This window comes from Delphinapterus leucas, chromosome 2 (assembly GCF_059928025.1).
Source record: "Delphinapterus leucas isolate spDelLeu-1000000601 "Yukka" chromosome 2, BTC_Dleu_Yukka2, whole genome shotgun sequence".
In the NCBI taxonomy this organism is placed as follows: Eukaryota; Metazoa; Chordata; class Mammalia; order Artiodactyla; family Monodontidae; genus Delphinapterus; species Delphinapterus leucas.
In genome coordinates, this window is record NC_143130.1 from 15639294 (window position 1) to 15659435 (window position 20142).

General features: G+C 38.1%; 1 protein-coding gene across 1 annotated transcript in view; it reads right to left on the reverse strand.

Annotated features, from left to right (window-relative positions):
* Positions 1-20142, reverse strand: part of MALRD1 (MAM and LDL receptor class A domain containing 1) — a 587465-nt gene that overhangs the window by 396756 nt on the left and 170567 nt on the right. The window contains exon 20 of the mRNA XM_089906459.1: positions 3300-3387. Coding sequence (XP_089762585.1) covers positions 3300-3387 — 88 coding nt within the window. The remainder of the gene's footprint in view (positions 1-3299; positions 3388-20142) is intronic.

Consider the following 20142-nt stretch of genomic DNA (forward strand, 5'->3'; position numbering starts at 1 on the left):
ATGGTAAGATCACATCAGCTTCCTTTATGAAACCTATGGCTTCAGCAGGCTTTGTGGTTTCTGCCCAGAGTTTCTTTTGCTATGAAGCCAACATGAAAACCACGCAGTTCAGTCTTTAAAATTCCATATTTTTCTTCCAAAACTTAAAGCAGAAAATTGGGACTAACGGTGTGTAACTGATATTTCACATCTCTGCCCTTGTTTCTGGCAGCTCTTTTCCCTCTACCTTGGAAACATCAGCCTCAGAATGCATGTAGCAGGATAATTAAAGCAGCAACAGTAGCAACAATGACTTGTGTTCCCTTTCCGTATTCTTTTTTGTTCCCCTCTGCCACTGGGGTCACAGCCATTCTCCCTAAGCAAAGAGTGGGAGGCGATTTGGCCCTGAAATCAGACCCCTTAGGTGAAAAATCTCATTCCTACCCTCAATTGTGTATTCTTACCCAGGCCACCGATGCTCTTTAAGTTTAGTTTTTCACACCCATAAAATGGAAATTGCTTTCTCTTCCTTGGGCGGTTAATGTATTTGATGAACAATATAATAATAGTGATAAACATTATGATCCAAAGAAGCAGACATTGTACTCTGCCACTTTATAGCTAGATAGCCTTGGGCTGGTTATTTCCTTCTCAGTTTGCTCCATAAACTTGGGATAACAAAGGCATCCATCCTATTCAACATTCAAGATGTCTTCACCTGTGATGGACCAGGCACTATTTTGTACTCTTAAAAGAAAATAGGATTATGTGAGATGATACACAGAGTGATATATGGTATTAATGTAACCATTTATCAGCTCCCTCCCTTGTAAGGACTTTCTGTATTCTCGGCCCCTGCCAAGTTCCCTGTCTGTGGCAAATACTTCCCTGAGCCATTGTTGGGCTTGGTCACTTGACTTGCTCTGACCAATGGAAGTGAATACACATGATGCCCTAATAAAAGCTTTAAGTGTGCTTTCTTTTTCCAACCCTCTGACTTAAAAACAGAATGTGTCAGACAGGGACATGGTCCATCAGCCTGGGTCGCATATAGACAGGACCCACAGAACAGAGATACATAGATTGGAACTACATAGAATTATACAGAGCTATGAACAAGAATTACATGCTGCTATTCTTCTACGCCAAACCACACACTTAAGAGTAAGAAATAAATGCTTGTGGTTTTAAGTCACTGAGATTTGGCTGTCAACAGAAGCTGACATATAACATAGTGTCTTACATATAGAAGTAATTAACATTTTAACAATAATAAACTAAAATATATAAACACTTAAAAATATATAAACATCTCTCCACCTATCCACTCACCTATCCAATAGATGTTTATTGAGTATTACTATGTGTCAGATACTGTTTATGCTACTGAAGGTATGGCAGTGATCAGATAAAATCCCTGCTCTCATGCCACTAACATTATTATGGTGGAAATAAAATTTGACTATAAGGGGATACATGTTGTGGAGAAAACACAGGGGAAGGAGACAGAAAATGTCAGGTAAGGAGATAAGAGGTGTGTGTGTGTGTGTGTGTGTGTGTGTGTGTGAGAGAGAGAGAGAGAGAGAGAGAGAGAGAGAGAGAGAGAGAGAGAGAGATTGATTGAGAGAAGGTTTCACTAGAGGAATTTTCCAGCAGAGATCAGAAAGAAGTAAGGGGGTGAAGGGGATATCTGGGGGAAGTACATTCCAGGAAGACAGAATAGCAGGTATAAAAGCCCTGAGGCATAAATGGGTTGGAGTGCTCAAGGACCAGCCAAGAGGTCTTGTAGTTGAGAGACATCAATTAGAGGCACATTGGTAGAAGGTAAAGTCAGAGCCGTATGAGAGGGCCAGTCATTTATTCCTTGGAAGTTATTGGAAGAAGTTTGGCTTTTGTTCTGAATGAGATGGGATGTCATAGGAAGACTCATGATAGGGTAACATGAGCTTACGTAAGCTTGAAAAGGATCATTCTGGCTGCTGTTTTGAGAAGAGGTTATGTGGTTCAAGGGTAGAAGCAGATAGATCATTTACAAAGCAACCACAATAATCTGTATAGAGACGACAGTGGCTTGGACCAAGGGGAGAGTATCAAGAGCAATGAGAAGCAGTAGACTCCGGATATATGTGAAGGTAGTGGCTGATCAGATTTGTCGATGAAGAAGCAGCAACTGGAGATAAACTATCATTTACTGAGACAGGGAGGCGTGCAAGAATGGTCGGATTGAGGGAGCAATGGGTCATCAAGAATTTACTTTTAGACACTGAGGGAGAAAGGTAAACTTGTTGAATTCTGATTTCCTTCTGCTGGCTTTCCAGAGAAGCATTTGTCTTTCTGCAGAGTTTCATAGAAACCACTGCACAGACAATGGTAATTAATCCTGCCAGAATGATGAGGTGGAGAACCAGAGGTATGACATTAGCTACAGCAGAAAGAACTGGAATCCAGCCCTCTGATTATGTCTGGGGAGAGGCTGGTACTCCTCTGACCAATAACACTACACTGTGATGGACCAGGGCTGCAGGTTAAGTTTTCAGCACTTGAAAGTGCTCTCCACATGGATTATTGTGATTGATTTTTAAATTATCCAGCCTCTGATCACTCTAGGAAGGAGACTGTGCTTTCTCTTGTCATGCAATTAAAGAGTCTACAACCTCAGTCCCAGGAGTTTGAATTTCAGCCCTTTTAGATCATTATGCACTGCCTAGAATGAGTTTCCCCTGGGGTGTGTTTGTTTTAAGTTATTTTCCCTAGTTATCTTTGAGATGCCTAGTACATCTAAGTTTGGATGTTGAGTAGGTGGTTAGTATCTAAGTCAGGAGTTCAGGTGAAAGGTTGAGGATGGAGATATAAATCTGGAAGATATGTATTAGATTTTTAATGGAAAGAGGTCCATAACTTGGAAGGGAAATGGCTGGCAACAATCCTCAGGAATATTTAAAGTGCAGCCCGAGAGTAAAACATCACTGAAGGTACCTGAGAGGTTATTAAAGTCTCCAAAACAATGTGATTATAAGGCAACCAATTCTGCCCACCAAATATGATGGAATTACAGTTTAACTTCAGACACAATTTCCTAATATTTTGCATATGATAACACACAAACACAACTGATTCAAACCTCTTTACTATGTTTGCAAAGATTTTAGACGAATTACTAGAAAAGATTCACAACCTTTTCCAGGGTTAATATATTGGTAGAATAGAGTAGAACTGAGAGTATTTTTGAATATTTCTGGAAATGAAATATTGATTTCCTTGGCAGTGTTTTCAAGTAGACAGGTTTGAAAAAACTCATATACTAAAATATCCTTCCTTACCAGGATAGAGGGTGCAGTCCATAAATGACAAATCATCAATTGCAATGTCTCCAGTGAAGCCATCTCCCACTGAAGCTTCCACTGAAATCTAAGAACAATATAAGAAATTTGTTAATACTATGAAGGAAATTAATTTCTGGAAACTCATGGTTGAAAGGAATTCAGAATTTACCTAAAGAAAACTCTCTTCTGAACCATTAAAAACATACTTTGCAAAAGTCTCCATAAGTAGGTATCTTGTCTCTACCTGAATACTTCCAGTAATAGGAAGCTCCACACCATACTGGGCCCATTAAATCCATGAAGCCCATTCTGTTTCTGGTGAGTATTGATTTTTTGAAATTTCAGTATATCAGATTGATATCTACTTCCTTTTAACTTTCAACCATTAATTCCAGGCTGGTCCTGCTTTCTTCTGAGCCTTTAAGTATCTGAAGGCAAATTACGGAACCTTTTCCCACCGTTGCCCCAGTAGTTCAGCTGTTTCCAAGGTTAAACCTCTTCATCCTTCAAGAAACCAAATTTGTTGCCAGAGGTACTCTCTAAAATGCACATTTTGAAGAGCTTTAAAATTTTTCTCCCGTCGACCTTATTCTGTAACATTTTATGGAACTGGCTAATCGTTATTAGATCTCCTTCAGAACCTCATTAATCACAGTGAACTCAGATGACATCGGTGCTTACAGGAGCTGCAGTTCCACTGAAACTCCAGTAAAATGTGAAATACTGACAAACCACTACAGTACATGGCAGATTGTGATCAGGGCTGAGATTTACTGTAATAGAATTAATCATGATGAATTATTTTAAGACTCATGCAAATATGCTGCATACTTACTAGGAATCCTGCTATAATTTAATAATGAAGAACATTAAGCAAACTCAAACTTAAAAAACACATTCCTTTTTTCCACTATTATATGAATATATGTTTGTTTCATTTTTCCTCACAAATGCGATATGTGGAAGTTGAAATTTTATTTCATTTTTCAAATTCTATCTTCCATTAAAAGTTGTTTCATACATTATTTATTCCTAATTAAAGAAGATAATTAAAAGGTCAAATTACTGACCTTAAGCCTCTTGACATCTTCCACCAACTTTCTAGGTTTTCTTGAGAATTACTAGAATTTTCTCCTTTATTTGTCACTGAGGAAATGACTCAATTTGGAAAAGGTTTATTCATTTAATTAATGGGCAAATATAGCTCACCTAATACTGCCTGGGGAACAGGCAGTCTCCTACTGCTTTAAAATGGGTCACTGCAAATATAAAATGCACCCTTCTTTTCACCACCAGCATGATTAAAAGAAATAAGCAGAGAAAACAAAAACACAAAAAGAATACTCAGTACAAAATCATACAATTATTCTAATAAACAAAAAGCCAGCAGTCAGAATTTGGCAGAACATACTGTAATAAAATATCTTCTGTTTTATAGCGAAAAAAGACTGCAGTTGGGTGACCAATAGGGAAAAGGTGTAAGCAAGGACTGATTAATAACTAATACACTAACTAATTACAAATACATTCTTTGGATCAATATTTGTCTATCCCAATACAACACAGGACATGGTAATAAAAAGCTCAGAAGATGCAGGAAAAAGGAAAAACTAGGATAAATAAAAATAAACACTACCAACGTGACTACACTGCACATGATTATCTTAGTTTATTCATGAGAAGGGATAGAAAATTGATATAACAGAATCTCAAGTCTATGAAAAGCATACCTGTACATATAAATATCTGTAAGCTAACTTTAGGGATATATACACATACATAGGTCCATTTGAGTGTGTAGGTGGACTTAACTGTTCCAAAGCATTCCTTTTGTTGTCTTTATATGGTCACAAGTTAAAGAATTGGCCATTTGTGAAAGTTACAACTTTTCTCATTTATGGTCTACAACAGGTGAGCAGCATTTCTGAGTGGATGTTATCTACACAAGGAGTATTTGTATTGGAGTTTACTTCATATTACATGATAAGCATTTTGATATTGCTTCTACTAGCATTCGTTGCCAAAGGGAAGACACAGAAATAATCCAAGGCAGTGACAGTTGGGTCTTGCTCTAAGACACAATTTAATTACAATTTTTTACCAAAATATCTTCAATTTTCTAGCCTCTAAATGGTAGCATTCTTGAGAAAGAGTGAACAATAATTTCAAGCTGAGATACTAAAAAAATGTCAATTTGCATATATAACTGCAATCTCAGCCTCTTTTGAATATTTAATTAAGCCAGCCATTAAAAAAAGGCCTACCTGATAACAAATCACATCTTGAGAAAAAGTTATGACTGCTGAAGTTCAATTTTACTTCTGTCCTGTATTTAATTTAGTCTTGCAAAAAGTTTTGCAAATTACCCTAAGAAACTAGTCACAAAAAAGAGCAAACCCAAGTGTGTCTATTCTGGAAAATCCATTTTCACTTTTGGTGTTTTTCCAATAAATGGAAGGGTATTAAAACACTAATGTTATTGTATGTGAGGCAGTACTGCCGCTCTAGACATTAGGGATGCCAAATTTTACTCTTAAGTTTCATTAGCCCCTTACTGAATGACTGAAAGGGCAACTGAAAATTCCAGTTTGGTCTGAATGACCTGCGTTATCTGCAGAGGCCAATTCTACTTACATTAGAACTACTACTGCCGTGGAAGTTTTCTAAAGTAATCCAGCTATTCTAAGTTGTTCTTCTCATGGGCTGGTGCATGCTCCAAATAAAGATGGAGTGGCCTTGTCAACTACCTTGGAAATCTTAGTTCTAATATAAACGAAGACTCTAATATTAATAAGGCTCTAAAGACTTGTCTTAACAGATTTTTTTTCCATATTTAGGAAACTTTGAATTATTCATCAAAATATTTAAATGATATGAAAACTATTATCATACATATGTAAGACAGAATTTAATCATAATTTTTACCAAAATATCTTCAATTTCCTAACATATATATAATTAACACACACATATATATACACACTTATAAATAAAATAGTCTCTATTAACTCATAAGAAAGAAAAATGGAATTGACTCAGCCTGCCACCTAGTTTTACCAACCTGTGTTTGGAAAAAAATATGAAATTCCAGCATAATATACCAATTTTTAATATAACACATCTTCAGAAAGACTTGAAAGAAAGGAATTTTGTTTAAAATGTATAAAAAGCATGTATCCTATGTGGAGCAACTGGAACTCCAATGCATTACTGATGGGAATCCAAAATGGTACAGCCACTTTGGAAAATGGTTTGGCAGAGATAAACCCATGCACTTATGGTCAATTAATCTATGACAAAAGAGGTAAAGACAGTTTCTTCAATAAGTGGTTCTGGGAAAACTGGAGAGCTACATATAAAAGAATGAAATCACAACATTCTCTAACTCCCTATATAAACTCAAAATGGATTAAGGACCTAAATCTAAGACCAGAAACCATAAAACTCCTAGAGGAAAATATAGGCAGAACACTCTTCGACAAAAAATCGTAGCAATATTTTTTTTGGATCTGTCTCCTAAAACAAAGACAATAAAAAATAAACAAATGGGGCCTAATTAAACTTAAAAGCTTTTGAAAGCAAAGGAAACCACGGACAAAATGAAAAGACAACCTACTGAATGGGAGAAAATATTTGCAAATGATGTGACCTATCACGGGTTAATATCCAATGTATATAAACAGCTCATACAACTCAACAAGATAAAAACAAATAACCCAATTAAAAAATGGGCAGAAGAACTGAATTTTTCAAAGAGGAAATGCAGATGGCCAACAGGCACATGAAAAGATGCTCAACATCACTAAGCATGAGGAAAATGCAAATCGAAACCACAATGAGATATCACCTCATACCTGTAAGAATGGCTATCATCAAAAAGAATACAAATAAATGCTGGTGAGGACGCAGTGAAAAGGGAACGGCCCTACACTGTTGATGGGAAAGTAAATTGGTGCAGTCACTGTGGGAAACAGTATGGAGGTTTCTCAAAAAACTAAAAATAGAACTATCATATGACCCAGCAATTCCATTCCTGGGTATATATCTGAAAAAAAAAATACTGTATTTCTTCTTCGCTAATGCCAGGCTTTACAATATATGGATTGCTAAGAATTTTTTTTCTTTGAGTGTCTACCTTGGTATTGTGCCAACTGTTTCCTTGGTTACCAAGCAGGAAAAAAGTCTGGAGTTTCTCACCATCAATGACAGAAGAGACTAAATGGTGATGACCCAATTCCCATGAGTTTAGTTTAACCCAAACAGTGCTTTCAAGTAGAATAGTTTGCCAAGTACTTTTAGAGTAGGATATTTCACAAGAAGATACTGCCTGTAGTTGCCACAATCCCCATTACTCCCTATCACACCTAACTCTAAGGCGGAGTGTCAGTTGCCATTAATTATTTTACACCTGAACTACTTCTCTTAATTCACATCCCTTGCTTCCAGGGGCACTTGGGTTTGCAATTCCTTTTGCATACCAGTTAGGTCAGAAACCATGAAGGGTCTGAGACTTCACCCTACTCGCAAGCTAACGTCAGCCTGCCACTGTTTCATATACATTTACTGACAGAAGACACAAGATCCTTGATTTACAGAGATAGCAAAACTCATCAGCCAGAGAAGTATCTTCCACTGGTTCCCCACTTCCCACAGGGAAACATAAGTGCCAGATGTTTCCCTGCATGAGTAATGGGTTGCACCATAGAAGAAGAACCCCAACATTAGGAATTTCTAGCTGTTATAGGCTGCTGGCACATCTGAGGGAGAGGGAGGAGGTGAAGCAAGAGGGAAGGAAGGGGAGGGGCAGTAGGTAGGTAAATTACTCCAGAATGTAAGCAAATGTCTCAGGGTAGACTCCATGCAATACACCCTTTGCTCAGAAGCTGAATAATGCAGGACACAAGAAATGCATGGAGAACCGTCTCCCAATGGGGAAGCTGGACAGTGCTACACTGCTGATATATTTAATTTGTAGGAGTATGATGATCCCTTCATGTATGTGTAAATTGAAACGTTTATCTAAATTCAGCCTCCTTTCTTCTTATACCTCATTTTATACTATTCTGAACTGAATGAGTGTAACTTGTTAGAGTCTCTCAGAGATGGCCACTCAGCTGCTGTTAGCCCAGGTCCTTTTCCACCGACAAGGTCTTTTCCCATCAGAGCTTCTGCTATATTAAGAGTAGAGATTGTTTTTTTTTTTAAAATAAATTTATTTATTTATTTTTGGCTGCGTTGGGTCTTCATTGCTGCATGTGGGCTTTTCTCTAGTTGCAGCAAGTGGGGGCTACTCTTTGTTGCGGTGCACAGGCTTCTCAATGCGGTGGCTTCTCTTGTTGCAGAGCATGGGCTCGAGGTGTGCGGGCTCAGTAGTTGCAGCACGCAGGCTCTAGAGAGCAGGATTAAGAGCACAGGCTCAGTAGTTGTGGCACATGGGCTTAGTTGCTCCATGGCATGTGGGATCTTCCCAGACCAGGGATCGAACCGTTGTCCCCTACACTGGCAGGCAGATTCTTAACCACTGCACCACCAGGGAAGTCCGAGAGTAGAGATTTAAAAAAAGGAAAAGAAAATCAAGGAGGGAAGGATGTGGTTGAAGAAATATGGTCACTGAAAATTTCATTCAGGTTTCTTTATTTAGACATAATTTTGTTATTCATCTTGAATGAAAGAAACCTAAAAAAATTATCTCTGAGTTATTCAGGTCATATTAGATTGATTTGCTTTCCACGGTTTTAAAGGGTTGGCAAGTCACAAAGATTATGTCTGCTACTTTTTCTCTAAGCCATTTTAGATGTACAGGAAGGGCCAAAATTTGGGTGAGTTTTTTCCCCCTCTAATTCTTCACAGTGCCTTTGTGGAACTTGCCTAAGTGGATTTTAAAAGGGATAAATGTTAAAAAAAAAAAAAGGGATAAATGTTGATCAATTTGAAATTAATTTGCTACGTGAAACTCTACAAACTCACGTTATTTTAAAGCATCTTCCAAGGACTCATATAGCACATAACCCATTTCACATCTCATCTATTATGTGATGAAGACAAATAAATAGTTCTCAATTTCCCTAGTTCTAAGAATTTATACGGAACCTATTTGATTGGAGGTTACAAAGATACATTTAATTGAAAAAAGCCTGATCAATATTAGAGAGAGAAAAGAGATGCACGTTTAAAATTATTGACTTAAAAGTTTGGAAAACTGTGTTTTTATTATTTTAAAATGATGCAATATGGTATAATAGGATTTTTTTAAAACTTCTTTATTAGAGTATAATTGCTTCACAATGGTGTGTTACTTTCTGCTTTATAACAAAGTGAATTAGTTATACATATACATATGTCCCCATATTTCTTCCCTCTTGCATCTCCCTCCCTCCCACCCTCCCTATCCCACCTCTCTAGGTGGTCACAAAGCACTGAGCTGATCTCCCTGTGCTATGCGGCTGCTTCCCACTAGCTATCTATTTTACGTTTGGTAGTGTATATATGTCCATGCCACTCTCTCACTTCGTCCCAAATTACCCTTCCCCCTCCCCGTATCCTCAAGTCCATTCTCTAGCAGGTCTGCATTTTTATTCCCATCTTGCCCCTAGGTTCTTCTGACCATTTTCTTTTCTTTCTTTTTTTTAGATTCCACATACATGTATTAGCATATGGTATTAGTTCTTCTCTTTCTGACTTACTTCGCTTTGTATGACAGCCTGTAGGTCCATCCACCTCACTACAAATAACAGTTTCGTTCTTTTCATGGATGAGTAATACTCCATTGTATATATGTGCCACATCTTTATACATTCATCTGTTGATGGACACTTAGGTTGCTTCCATGTCCTGGCTATTGTAAATAGAGCTGCAATGAACATTTTTGGTACATGACTCTTTTTGAATTATGGTTTTCTCAGGGTATATGCCCAGTACTGGGATTGTTGGGTCGTATGTTAGTTCTACTTTTAGTTTTTTAAGGAACCTCCATACTGCTTTCCATAGTGGCTGTATCAATTTAAATTCCCACCAACAGTGCTAGAGGGTTCCCTTTTCTCCACACCCTCTCCAGCATTTATTGTTTGTAAATTTTTTGATGATGGCCATTCTGACTGGTGTGAGATGATATCTCATTGTAGTTTTGGTTTGCATTTCTCTAATGATTAAAGATGTTGAGCATTCTTTCATGTGTTTGTTGGCAATCTGTATATCTTCTTTGGAGAAATGTCTAATTAGGTCTCTGCCCATTTTTGGATTGGGTTGTTTGTTTTTTTGATATTGAGCTGCATGAGTTGCTTGTATGTTTTGGAGATTAATCCTTTGTCAGTTGCTTCATTTGCAAATACTTTCTCCCATTCTTAGGGTTGTCTTTTCGTCTTGTTTATGGTTTCCTTTGCTGTGTAAAAGCTTTTAAGTTTCATTAGGTCCCATTTGTTTATTTTTGTTCTTATTTCCATTTCACTAGAATGTGGGTCAAAAAGGATCTTGCTGTGATTTATATCACAGAGTGTTCTGCCTATGTTTTCCTCTAAAGAGTTTGATGGTGTCTGGCCTTACATTTAGGTCTTTAATCCATTTTGAGTTTATTTTGTGTATGGTGTTAGGGAGCGTCCTAATTTCATTCTTCTACATGTAGTTATCCAGTTTTCCCAGCACCACTTATTGAAGAGGCTGCCCTTTCTCCAGTGTATATTCGTGCCTCCTTTATCAAAGATAAGGTGACCATATGTGCATGGGGTTATCTCTGGGCTTTCTATCCTGTTCCATTGATCTATATTTCTATTTTTGTTCCAGTGCCATAATGTCTTGATTACTGTAGCTTTGTAGTATAGTCTGAAGACAGGGAGCCTGATTCCTATAGCTCCATTTTTCTTTCTCAAGATTGCTTTGGCTATTCGTGGTCTTTTGTGTTTCCATACAAATTGTGAAATTTTTTGTTCTAGTTCCATGAAAAGTGCCAGTGGTAGTTTGATACGGATTGCACTGAATCTGTAGATTGCTTTGGGTAGTATAGTCATTTTCATGGTGTTGATTCTGCCAATCCAAGAACATGGTATATCTCTCCATCTATTTGTATCATCTTTAATTTCGATCATCAGTGTCTTATAATTTTCTGCATACAGGTCTTTTGTCTCCTTAGGTAGGTTTATTCCTAGATATTTTATTCTTTTTGTTGCAATGGTAAATGGGAGTGTTTTCTTCATCTCACTTTCAGATTTTTCATCATTTGTGCATAGGAATGCAAGAGGTTTCTGTGTATTAATTTTATATACTGCTATTTTACCAAATTCATTGATTAGCTCTAGTAGCTTTCTGGTAGCATCTTTCGAATTATCTATATATAGTATCATGTCATCTGCAAACAGTGACAGCTTTACTTCTTTTCTAATTTGGATTCCTTTTATTTCTTTTTCTTCTCAAATTGCTGTGGCTAAAACTTCCAAAGCATGTTGAATAATAGTGGTGTGAGTAGGCAACCTTGCCTTGCTCCTGATCTGAGTGGAAATGGTTTCAGCTTTTAAACACTGAGGACAATGGTGGCTGTGGGTTTGTCATATATGGCCTTTACTATATTGAGGAAAGTTCCCTCTACGCCTGCTTTCTGGAGGGATTTTACCATAAATGGGTGTTGAATTTTGTTGAAAGCTTTCTCTGCATCTATTGAGATGATCATACAGTTTTTCTCCTTCAATTTGTTAATATGGTGTTTATGTTGATTGATTTGCCTATATTGAAGAATCCTTGCATTCCTGAGATAAGCCCCACTTGATCATAGTGTACGATCCTTTTAATGTGCTGTTAGATTCTGTTTGCTAGTATTTTGTTGAGGATTTTTGCATCTATGTTCATCAGTGATATTGGCCTGTGGTTTTCTTTCTTTGTGACATCCTTGTCTGGTTTTGGTATCAGAATGATGGTGGCCTTGTAAAGTGAGTTTACGAGTGTTCCTCCCTCTGCTACATTTTGGAAGAGTTTGAGAAGGATAGGTGTTAGCTCTTCCCTAAATGTTTGATAGAATTCGTCTGTGAAGCCATCTGGTCCTGGGCTTTTGTTTGTTGGAAGATTTTTAATCACAGTTTCAATTTCAGTGCTTGTCACTGGTCTGTTCATATTTTCTATTTCTTCCTGCTTCAGTCTCGGAAGGTTGTGCCTTTCTAAGAATTTGTCCATTTCTTCCAGGTTGTCCATTTTATCGGCATATAGTTGCTTGTAGTAATCTCTCATGATCCTTTGTATTTCTGCAGTGTCAGTTGTTACTTCTCCTTTTTCATTTCTAATTCTATTCATCTGAGTCTTCTCCATTTTTTTCTTGATAAGTCTGGCTAATGGTTTATCAATTTTATCTTCTCAAAGAACTACCTTTTAGTTTTATTGATCTTTGCTATCGTTTCCTCCATTTCTTTTTCATTTATTTCTGATCTGATCTTTATGATTTCTTTCCTTCTGCTAACTTTGGGGTGTTTTTGTTCTTCTTTCTCTAATTGCTTTAGGTGCAAGGTTTGGTTGTTTATTTGAGATGTTTCTGGTTTTTTAAGGTAGGATTGTAACGCTATAAATGTCCCTCTTAGAACTGCTTTTACAGCATCCCATAGGTTTTGGATCATTGTGCTTTCATTGTCATTTGTTTCTAGGTATTTTTTGATTTCCTCGTTGATTTCTTCAATGATCTCTTGGTTATTAAGTAGTGTGTTGTTTAGCCTCCATGTGTTTGTATTTCTTACAGATTTTTTCCTGTAATTGTTATCTAGTCTCATAGCATTGTGGTCAGAAAATATACTTGATATGATTTCAATTTTCTTAAATTTACCAACGCTTGATTTGTGACCTGAGATATGATTTATCTTCGAGAATGTTCCGTGAGCACTTGAGAAGAATGTGTATTCTGTTGTTTTTGGATGGAATGTCCTATAAATATCAATTAAGTCCATCTTGTTTAATGTATCATTTAAAGCTTGTGTTTCCTTATTTATTTTCATTTTGGATTATCTGTCCATTGGTGAAAGCAGGGTGTTAAAGTCCCGTACTAGGATTGTATTACTGTCAATTTCCCCTTTTATGGCTGTTAGTATTTGCCTTACGTATTGAGGTGCTCCTATGTTGGGTGCATAAATATTTACAATGGTTATCTCTCCTTCTTGGATTGATTCCTTGATCATTATGTAGTGTCCTTCTTTGTCTCTTGTAATAGTCCTTATTTTAAAGTCTATTTTGTCTGGTATGAGAATTACTACTCCAGCTTTCTTTTGATTTCCATTTGCATGGAATATCTTTTTCCATCCCCTCACCTTCAGTCTGTATGTTTCCCTAGGTCTGAAGTGGGTCTCTTGTAGACAGCATATATACGGGTTTGGTTTCGTATCCATTCAGCCAGTCTATGTCTTTTGCTTGGAGCATTTAATCCATTTACATTTAAGGTAATTATCAATATGTACATTCCTAATACCATTTTCTTAATTGTTTTGGGTTTATTATTCTAGGTCTTTTCTTTCTCTTGTGTTTCCTGCCTAGAGAAGTTCCCTTAGCATTTGTTGTAAAGCTGGTTTGGTGGTGCTGAATTCTCTTGGCTTTTGCTTGTCTGTAAAGGTCTTAATTTCTCCATCAAATCTGAATGAGATCCTTGATGGGTAGAGTAATCTTGGTTGTAGGTTTTTCTCCTTCATCATTTTAAATACGCCCTGCCACTCCCTTCTGGCTAGCAGAGTTTCTGCTGAAAGATCAGCTGTTAACCTTATGGGGATTCCCGTATGTGTTACTGGTTTTTTTTTCCCTTGCTGCTTTTAATATTTGTACTTTGTTTTTAATTTTTTATAGTTTGATCAATATGTATCTTGGCATGTGTCTCCTTTGATTTATCCTGTATGGGACTCTCTGTGCTTCCTGGGCTTAAGTATTTCCTTTCCCATATTAGGGAAGTTTTCAACTATAATCTCTTCAAATGTTTTCTCAATCCCTTTCTTTATCTCTTTTTCTTCTGGGACCCCTATAATTCGAATGTTGGTGCATTTAATGTTGTCCCAGAGGTCTCTGAGACTGTCCTCAATTCTTTTCATTCTTTTTTCTTTATTCTGCTCTGCAGTAGTTATTTCCACTATTTTATCTTCCAGGTCACTTATCCGTTCTTCTGCCTCAGTTATTCTGAATTGATTCCTTCTAGAGAGCTTTTAATTTCATTTATTGTGTTGTTCATCACTGTTTGTTTGCTCTTTAGTTCTTCTAGGTCCTTGTTAAACGTTTCTTGTATTCTCTCCATTCTATTTCCAAGATTTTGGATCATCTTTACTATCATTATTCTGAATTCTTTTTCAGGTAGACTGCCTATTTCCTCTTCATTTGTTAGGTCTGGTGGGTTTTTGCCTTGCTCCTTCATCTGCTGTGTGCTTCTCTGTCTTCTCATTTTGCTTACCTTACTGTGTTTGGGGTGCCCTTTTCACAGGCTGTACATTCATAGCTCCCATTATTTTTGGTGTCTGTCCCCAGTGGCTAAGGTTGGTTCAGTGGGTTGTGTAGGCTTCCTGGTGGAGGGGACTAGTGCATGTGTTCTGGTGGATGAGGCTGGATCTTGTCTTTCTGGTGGGCAGGTCCATGTCTGGTGGTGTGTTTTGGGGTGTCTGTGGCCTTATTATGATTTTTGGCAGCCTCTGTGCTAATGGATGGGGTTGCGTTCCTGTCTTCCTAGTTGCTTGGCATAGGGTGTCCAGCACTGTATCTTGCTGGTTGTTGAGGGGAGCTGGGTCTTGGCATTGAGATGGAGATCTGTGGGAGATTTTTGCCATTTGATATTACGTGGAGCTTGGAGGTCTCTTGTGGACCAGTGTCCTGAACTTGGCTCTCCCACCTCAGTGGCACAGCCCTGATGCCTCGCTGGAGCACCAAGAGCCTGTCCTCCACACAGCTCAGAATAAAAGGAGAACAAAAAGAAAGAAAAGAAAAAGATAAAATAAAATAAAATAAAATCAAGTTATTAAAATTAAAAATAAAAGATAATTATTGGACTTCCCTGGTGGCGCAGTGGTTGAGAGTCCACCTGCCGGTGCAGGGGACACAGGTTCGTGCCCTGGTCCAGGAAGATCCCACATGCCCCTGAGCAGGTAGGCCCGTGAGCCATGGCCACTGAGCCTGCGCATCCAGAGTCTGCGCTCCGCAACAGAAGAGGCCACAACAGTGAGAGGCCCACGTACCAAAAAAAAAAAAAAGATAATTATTGAGAAAAAAAAAATTTGTAAGTAATTAAAAAAAAAAAAACGGACAGAGCCCTAGGAGAAATGGTAAAAGCAAAGCTATACAGACAAAATCACACACAGAAGCACACACATACACACTCACCAAAAGAGAAAAAGGGAAAATATATATATATATATATATATATATATATATATCGTTGCTCCCAAATTCCACCTCCTCAATTTGCGCTGATTCATTGTCTATTCAGGTATTCCACAGATGCAGGGTCCATCAAGTTCATTGTGGAGCTTTAATCCGCTGCTCCTGAGGCTGCTGGGAGAGATTTCCCTTTCTCTTCTTTGTTCGCACAGCTCCTGGGGTTCAGGTTTGGATTTGGACCTGCCTCTGCGTGTAGGTCGCCTGAGGGCGTCTGTTCCCACTCAGACAGGACGGGGTTAAAGGAGCAGCTGATTCCGGGGCTCTGGCTCACTCAGGCCGGGGGGGAGGGAGGGGCCCTCGCAGTGGCAGGCTGTACAGGCTCCCGGGAGGGGCGGCATGGATAGTGACCTGTGCTCGCACACGGGCTTCTTGGTGGCTGCAGCAGAGGCCTTAGCGTCTCATGCCCGTCTCTGGGGTCCATGCTGATAGCCGCGGCTCGCGCCCGTCTCTGGAGCTCCTTTAAGCGGCGCTCTTAATCCCCTCTCCTCGCACACCAGGAAACAAAGAGGCAAGAAAAAGTCTCTTGCCTCTTCGGCAGCTCCAGACCTTTTCCCGGACTCCCTCCCGGCTAGCTGTGGCGCACTAGCCCCCTTCAGGCTGTGTTCACGCCGCCAACCCCAGTCCTCTCCCTGGGATCTGACCTCTGAAGCCCGAGCCTCAGCTCCCAGCCCCACCCGCCCCGGCGGGTGAGCAGACAAGCCTCTCGGACTGGTGACTGCCGGTCGGCCCTGATCCTCTGTGCGGGAATCTCTCCGCTTTGCCCTCCGCACCCCTGTTGCTGCGCTCTCCTCCGCGGCTCCGAAGCTTCCCCCTCCGCCACCCACAGTCTCCGCCCGTGAAGGGGCTTCTAGTGTGTGGAAACCTTTCCTCCTTCACAGCTCTCTCCCACTGGTGTGGGTCCCATCCCTATTCTTTTGTCTCTGTTTTTTCTTTTTTCTTTTGCCCTACCTGGGTACATGGGGACTTTCTTGCCTTTTGGGATGTCTGAGGTCTTTTGCCAGTGTTCAGTAGGTGTTCTGTAGGAGTCGTTCCACATGTAGATGTATTTCTGATGTATTTGTGGGGAGGAAGATGATCTCCACGTCTTACTCTTTCGCCATCTTGAAGTTCTTCCAATAGGATTTTAATAGAATAGAATGTAATACTTTCCGAGTGGTTGGTTCACATGTGCCAAAATTAAATTCTCATTTAAGAAACACTGTACTAAAATTCCTAAAGGTTCTCTTTCTTCAATTAACACTCATTTTTTCTACCCTCCACATCATTAAAAATATTTAGAGGAAAAGGAGTGGAACTGCAATGTATTATTTTAATATACAGTAAGCCTTTTTATAAAAATAATCACGTGCCCCTCAATCTCCTCATGAAAGGAAGCTCCAAATTTACCTCCACCTCTATGCAGGTGCTTCTTAAAACTGATCTCGACCCAAAGTGAGAAAATCAGATCACACATTTAAACCCAAATGATAATACACATCTGTCCTTTGTTCTAGTTCTGCATCTCATAATAGCCACCCAATGATGAGTGTGAATTAAAAATCCCATTTCAAGTCTCAGTTTAGATATTACTTCCTCAGAAAAACCTTCCTTAATCACTCAAGCTGAAGGTATTTTCCTTTAAAAACTTCTCACAATTTTTAATTATATCGGTATGTGTGCATTTCAATGTCTCTTCTTGGAGATTTTAAGGACAAGCAACATGAAGCTCACTGAGGGACACACAAAGCTGTACACATGTCACCCAGCACCCTGAGTGCGTGGTGAGCACTTGACTGTGTTACGGAAAAACAAAACTTCTCATTTCAACTAAAACTATAGATGTTACTCTTGATGTCATACTTCACTGCCCACATTTCAAATGGCAAATGATTATTAAAGAGACAAAAAGGTGCAACATATACTGATTTGTCCCAGTATTTCATATGATACACCTAAACTGTTGACAAATCCTGATTCTTTTTTCTTTTACAACTCCCTGTGTCTTTCTCTTCTTTACACAGCCCTCTTCCTGGATTCCAACTCAGTGCCTACTTGTATTTATATGGTTTTGCTAACTTCTTTCCTCTTTTTCCTAAATTTACTTCTACATTTCCAGACCCTTCTTCCCTTCAACTTCCAGCTATTCTCAAGCATAACTTTCTATCTGGAATAATACAAAGTTTATTTATTGGAGGATTTCTTCTAAGCTATCTATACACATTTGATAGCTATATCAATTATATGCACAGTTATGCAACATTTTAAAAGATCTTTTAAATTATTTAAATTTAAGTGCAGAATGGGTCCTTACAGAGCATTTAGAATCCAAAACTTTTATATTCTGTTTGAATAAATGAGATCCAGAAAGTTTAAATAATTCACCCGTAGTCTACAGATACGCTCAGTTGGTAAAATAATGTCTAAAACATTTTTTTAAAAAAGTCTCATTCTTGACTGGTTTAAAAATCCCAACTGCTTTAATCAAATTTTCACTTTTCATTTTTCCTTCTACTTTTATTAGGCTTCTAAACTTTTTTACTAATCTGATAGTAATGATAGGAGTTAAACAATGGGGGAAGCTATGCAAATAATACAAGACCAATTCAGGTAGTTCTTTGTATTTAGATAATAATGAATCCTGATTACAAATATGTAACACCTACTAAGTGTTTAGCACTGTAATAATATTAATAATAAAATATCTTCTATATGTGTGACACTTTAAGTTTTTGTGGCACATTAATACTCATTATGTCATTTGTATTTCAAAGTCTTAGCATAGATGAGAATGTCCCATATAAATATTCTTCCAAAGCAAACACTTTTTTCATTTTAGATTTTTAAAAGTATCACATTAGTTAGAATAACTGCTTTTGAAACCAGTGCTTTTAATAACATTTTTTCTTTAAAAAGTTATGATATGTCATTTGAGATTTATCTTTTAAGTATTTGCTATTGTCAGATACATGTGCATTTTCTAATTGTTCTTCAAATTTGACTTCTTGAAATAAAAATCTGATTTTATAGTTATCTTTCTTATTACTTACAGGGGGAAATGTAAGTATCCCCATGGGGGATAGTAAAAATGGTGTTTGAGTGTATTTTGATTGTTAACTTTAACACAATGAGCATTATAATGTAGTTTAGGGGGGAAATATCTAGCTCATAAAAATCCATAATTTTACAGATATTTGTGCTTAGGATAAGGCTAAAGTATATAACAGACCTTATTACTGAACCTCAGAATTACAAGAACAGCATACAGGAATATCCATAAGTGTTGCAAACTCTTTAACATAGTAACTAAATATCACTCCCTAACTGCTTGGAAAGTGGATTATTTTAATTATAGAAATCTAAAGCAAAATTTACATAGTGTCTTACACCCTGGGAAGTCCTTGCAACCCAAGTTATGCTTGAATATTTAAGAAATATCTTTATTAAGTTGTATTATTTCTTACCATAAAAATATTAAGAGAATATTTTAATGAAGCTATTAAATTTTCTATCATGCTAAGGGTCATTAATTTCTTAAGTTTTAAATTTTTTTCTCAGTTTGAGAAGACGTGGCAGCTAGCACAAAAACTACGCTTTCAATGTGAAAGCTCTTCAGCTTTTCTATGTAAAAAATCTTTACACGTCGATCTATGTGTAGGAAGAACTTTCTGGATCTTGAGTCTGTGAGATTGGGTGCGTTATCTAGTCTGGCCGGGCAAATTCAATTTTCTTGTGCGTGTGTGTGTGGGTGTGTGTGTGTGTGAGAGTACTCAAAATTTTGCCATATATTGTTCATAAAAATGTTCACCAAACGGGGTAGCAGCCCTTCTCACTACACACATTTGTATAATAGGATTCCCAATGTTGGTCAAAAGCAAAACAAAAACAAACACACACATCACTGATACAAAGCCACATCTTCATATTAAACTAAGTGATAGAGAACATCCCTCACTTCTGATGATTTTGCACACTTTTTTTTCTAAACTCATAAAGCATTGCATTTTTTGTACAAACAAGAATAAAAATCAAATATCAATTTCTGACAAATTAGTGTATCACTTCCCCTTGAAAACAGGGAACGTATTCTCAAAAGCTCTCTCTTTGCACCCTCTGATGGCTCAGCAGGACAGCTTTCATCCTAGTTCTGCCTGAGGAAAATATCCACACTCAGTCACCTCGTCTACATCTGACAGGAGCTAAGCCTAAGTTTTCTTTTTCGTTCTTGCCCTCTGGTGTCCAGTCTCTGTCCCCAGGTTTCTTTTTAAGAGGATGAGTTAGTCTCCAGCAGTACCTCAAACCAGAACTGACTCTAGGGCACTGGGTCAGAAATCCCAGATCAATTTCCTACCGGGGTTTTCTCCTTCATACCGAGCCATTCTGCAGCAGAAGAAAACATGCACTAGTGTCTCAAGCCAGCCTTCTCTCAGTGTCTGCTTCCTGACACAGTCACCTTGGGTCTGGTCTTCAGTGACCCAGGCAGTTTCTCCAGAAACTGAAA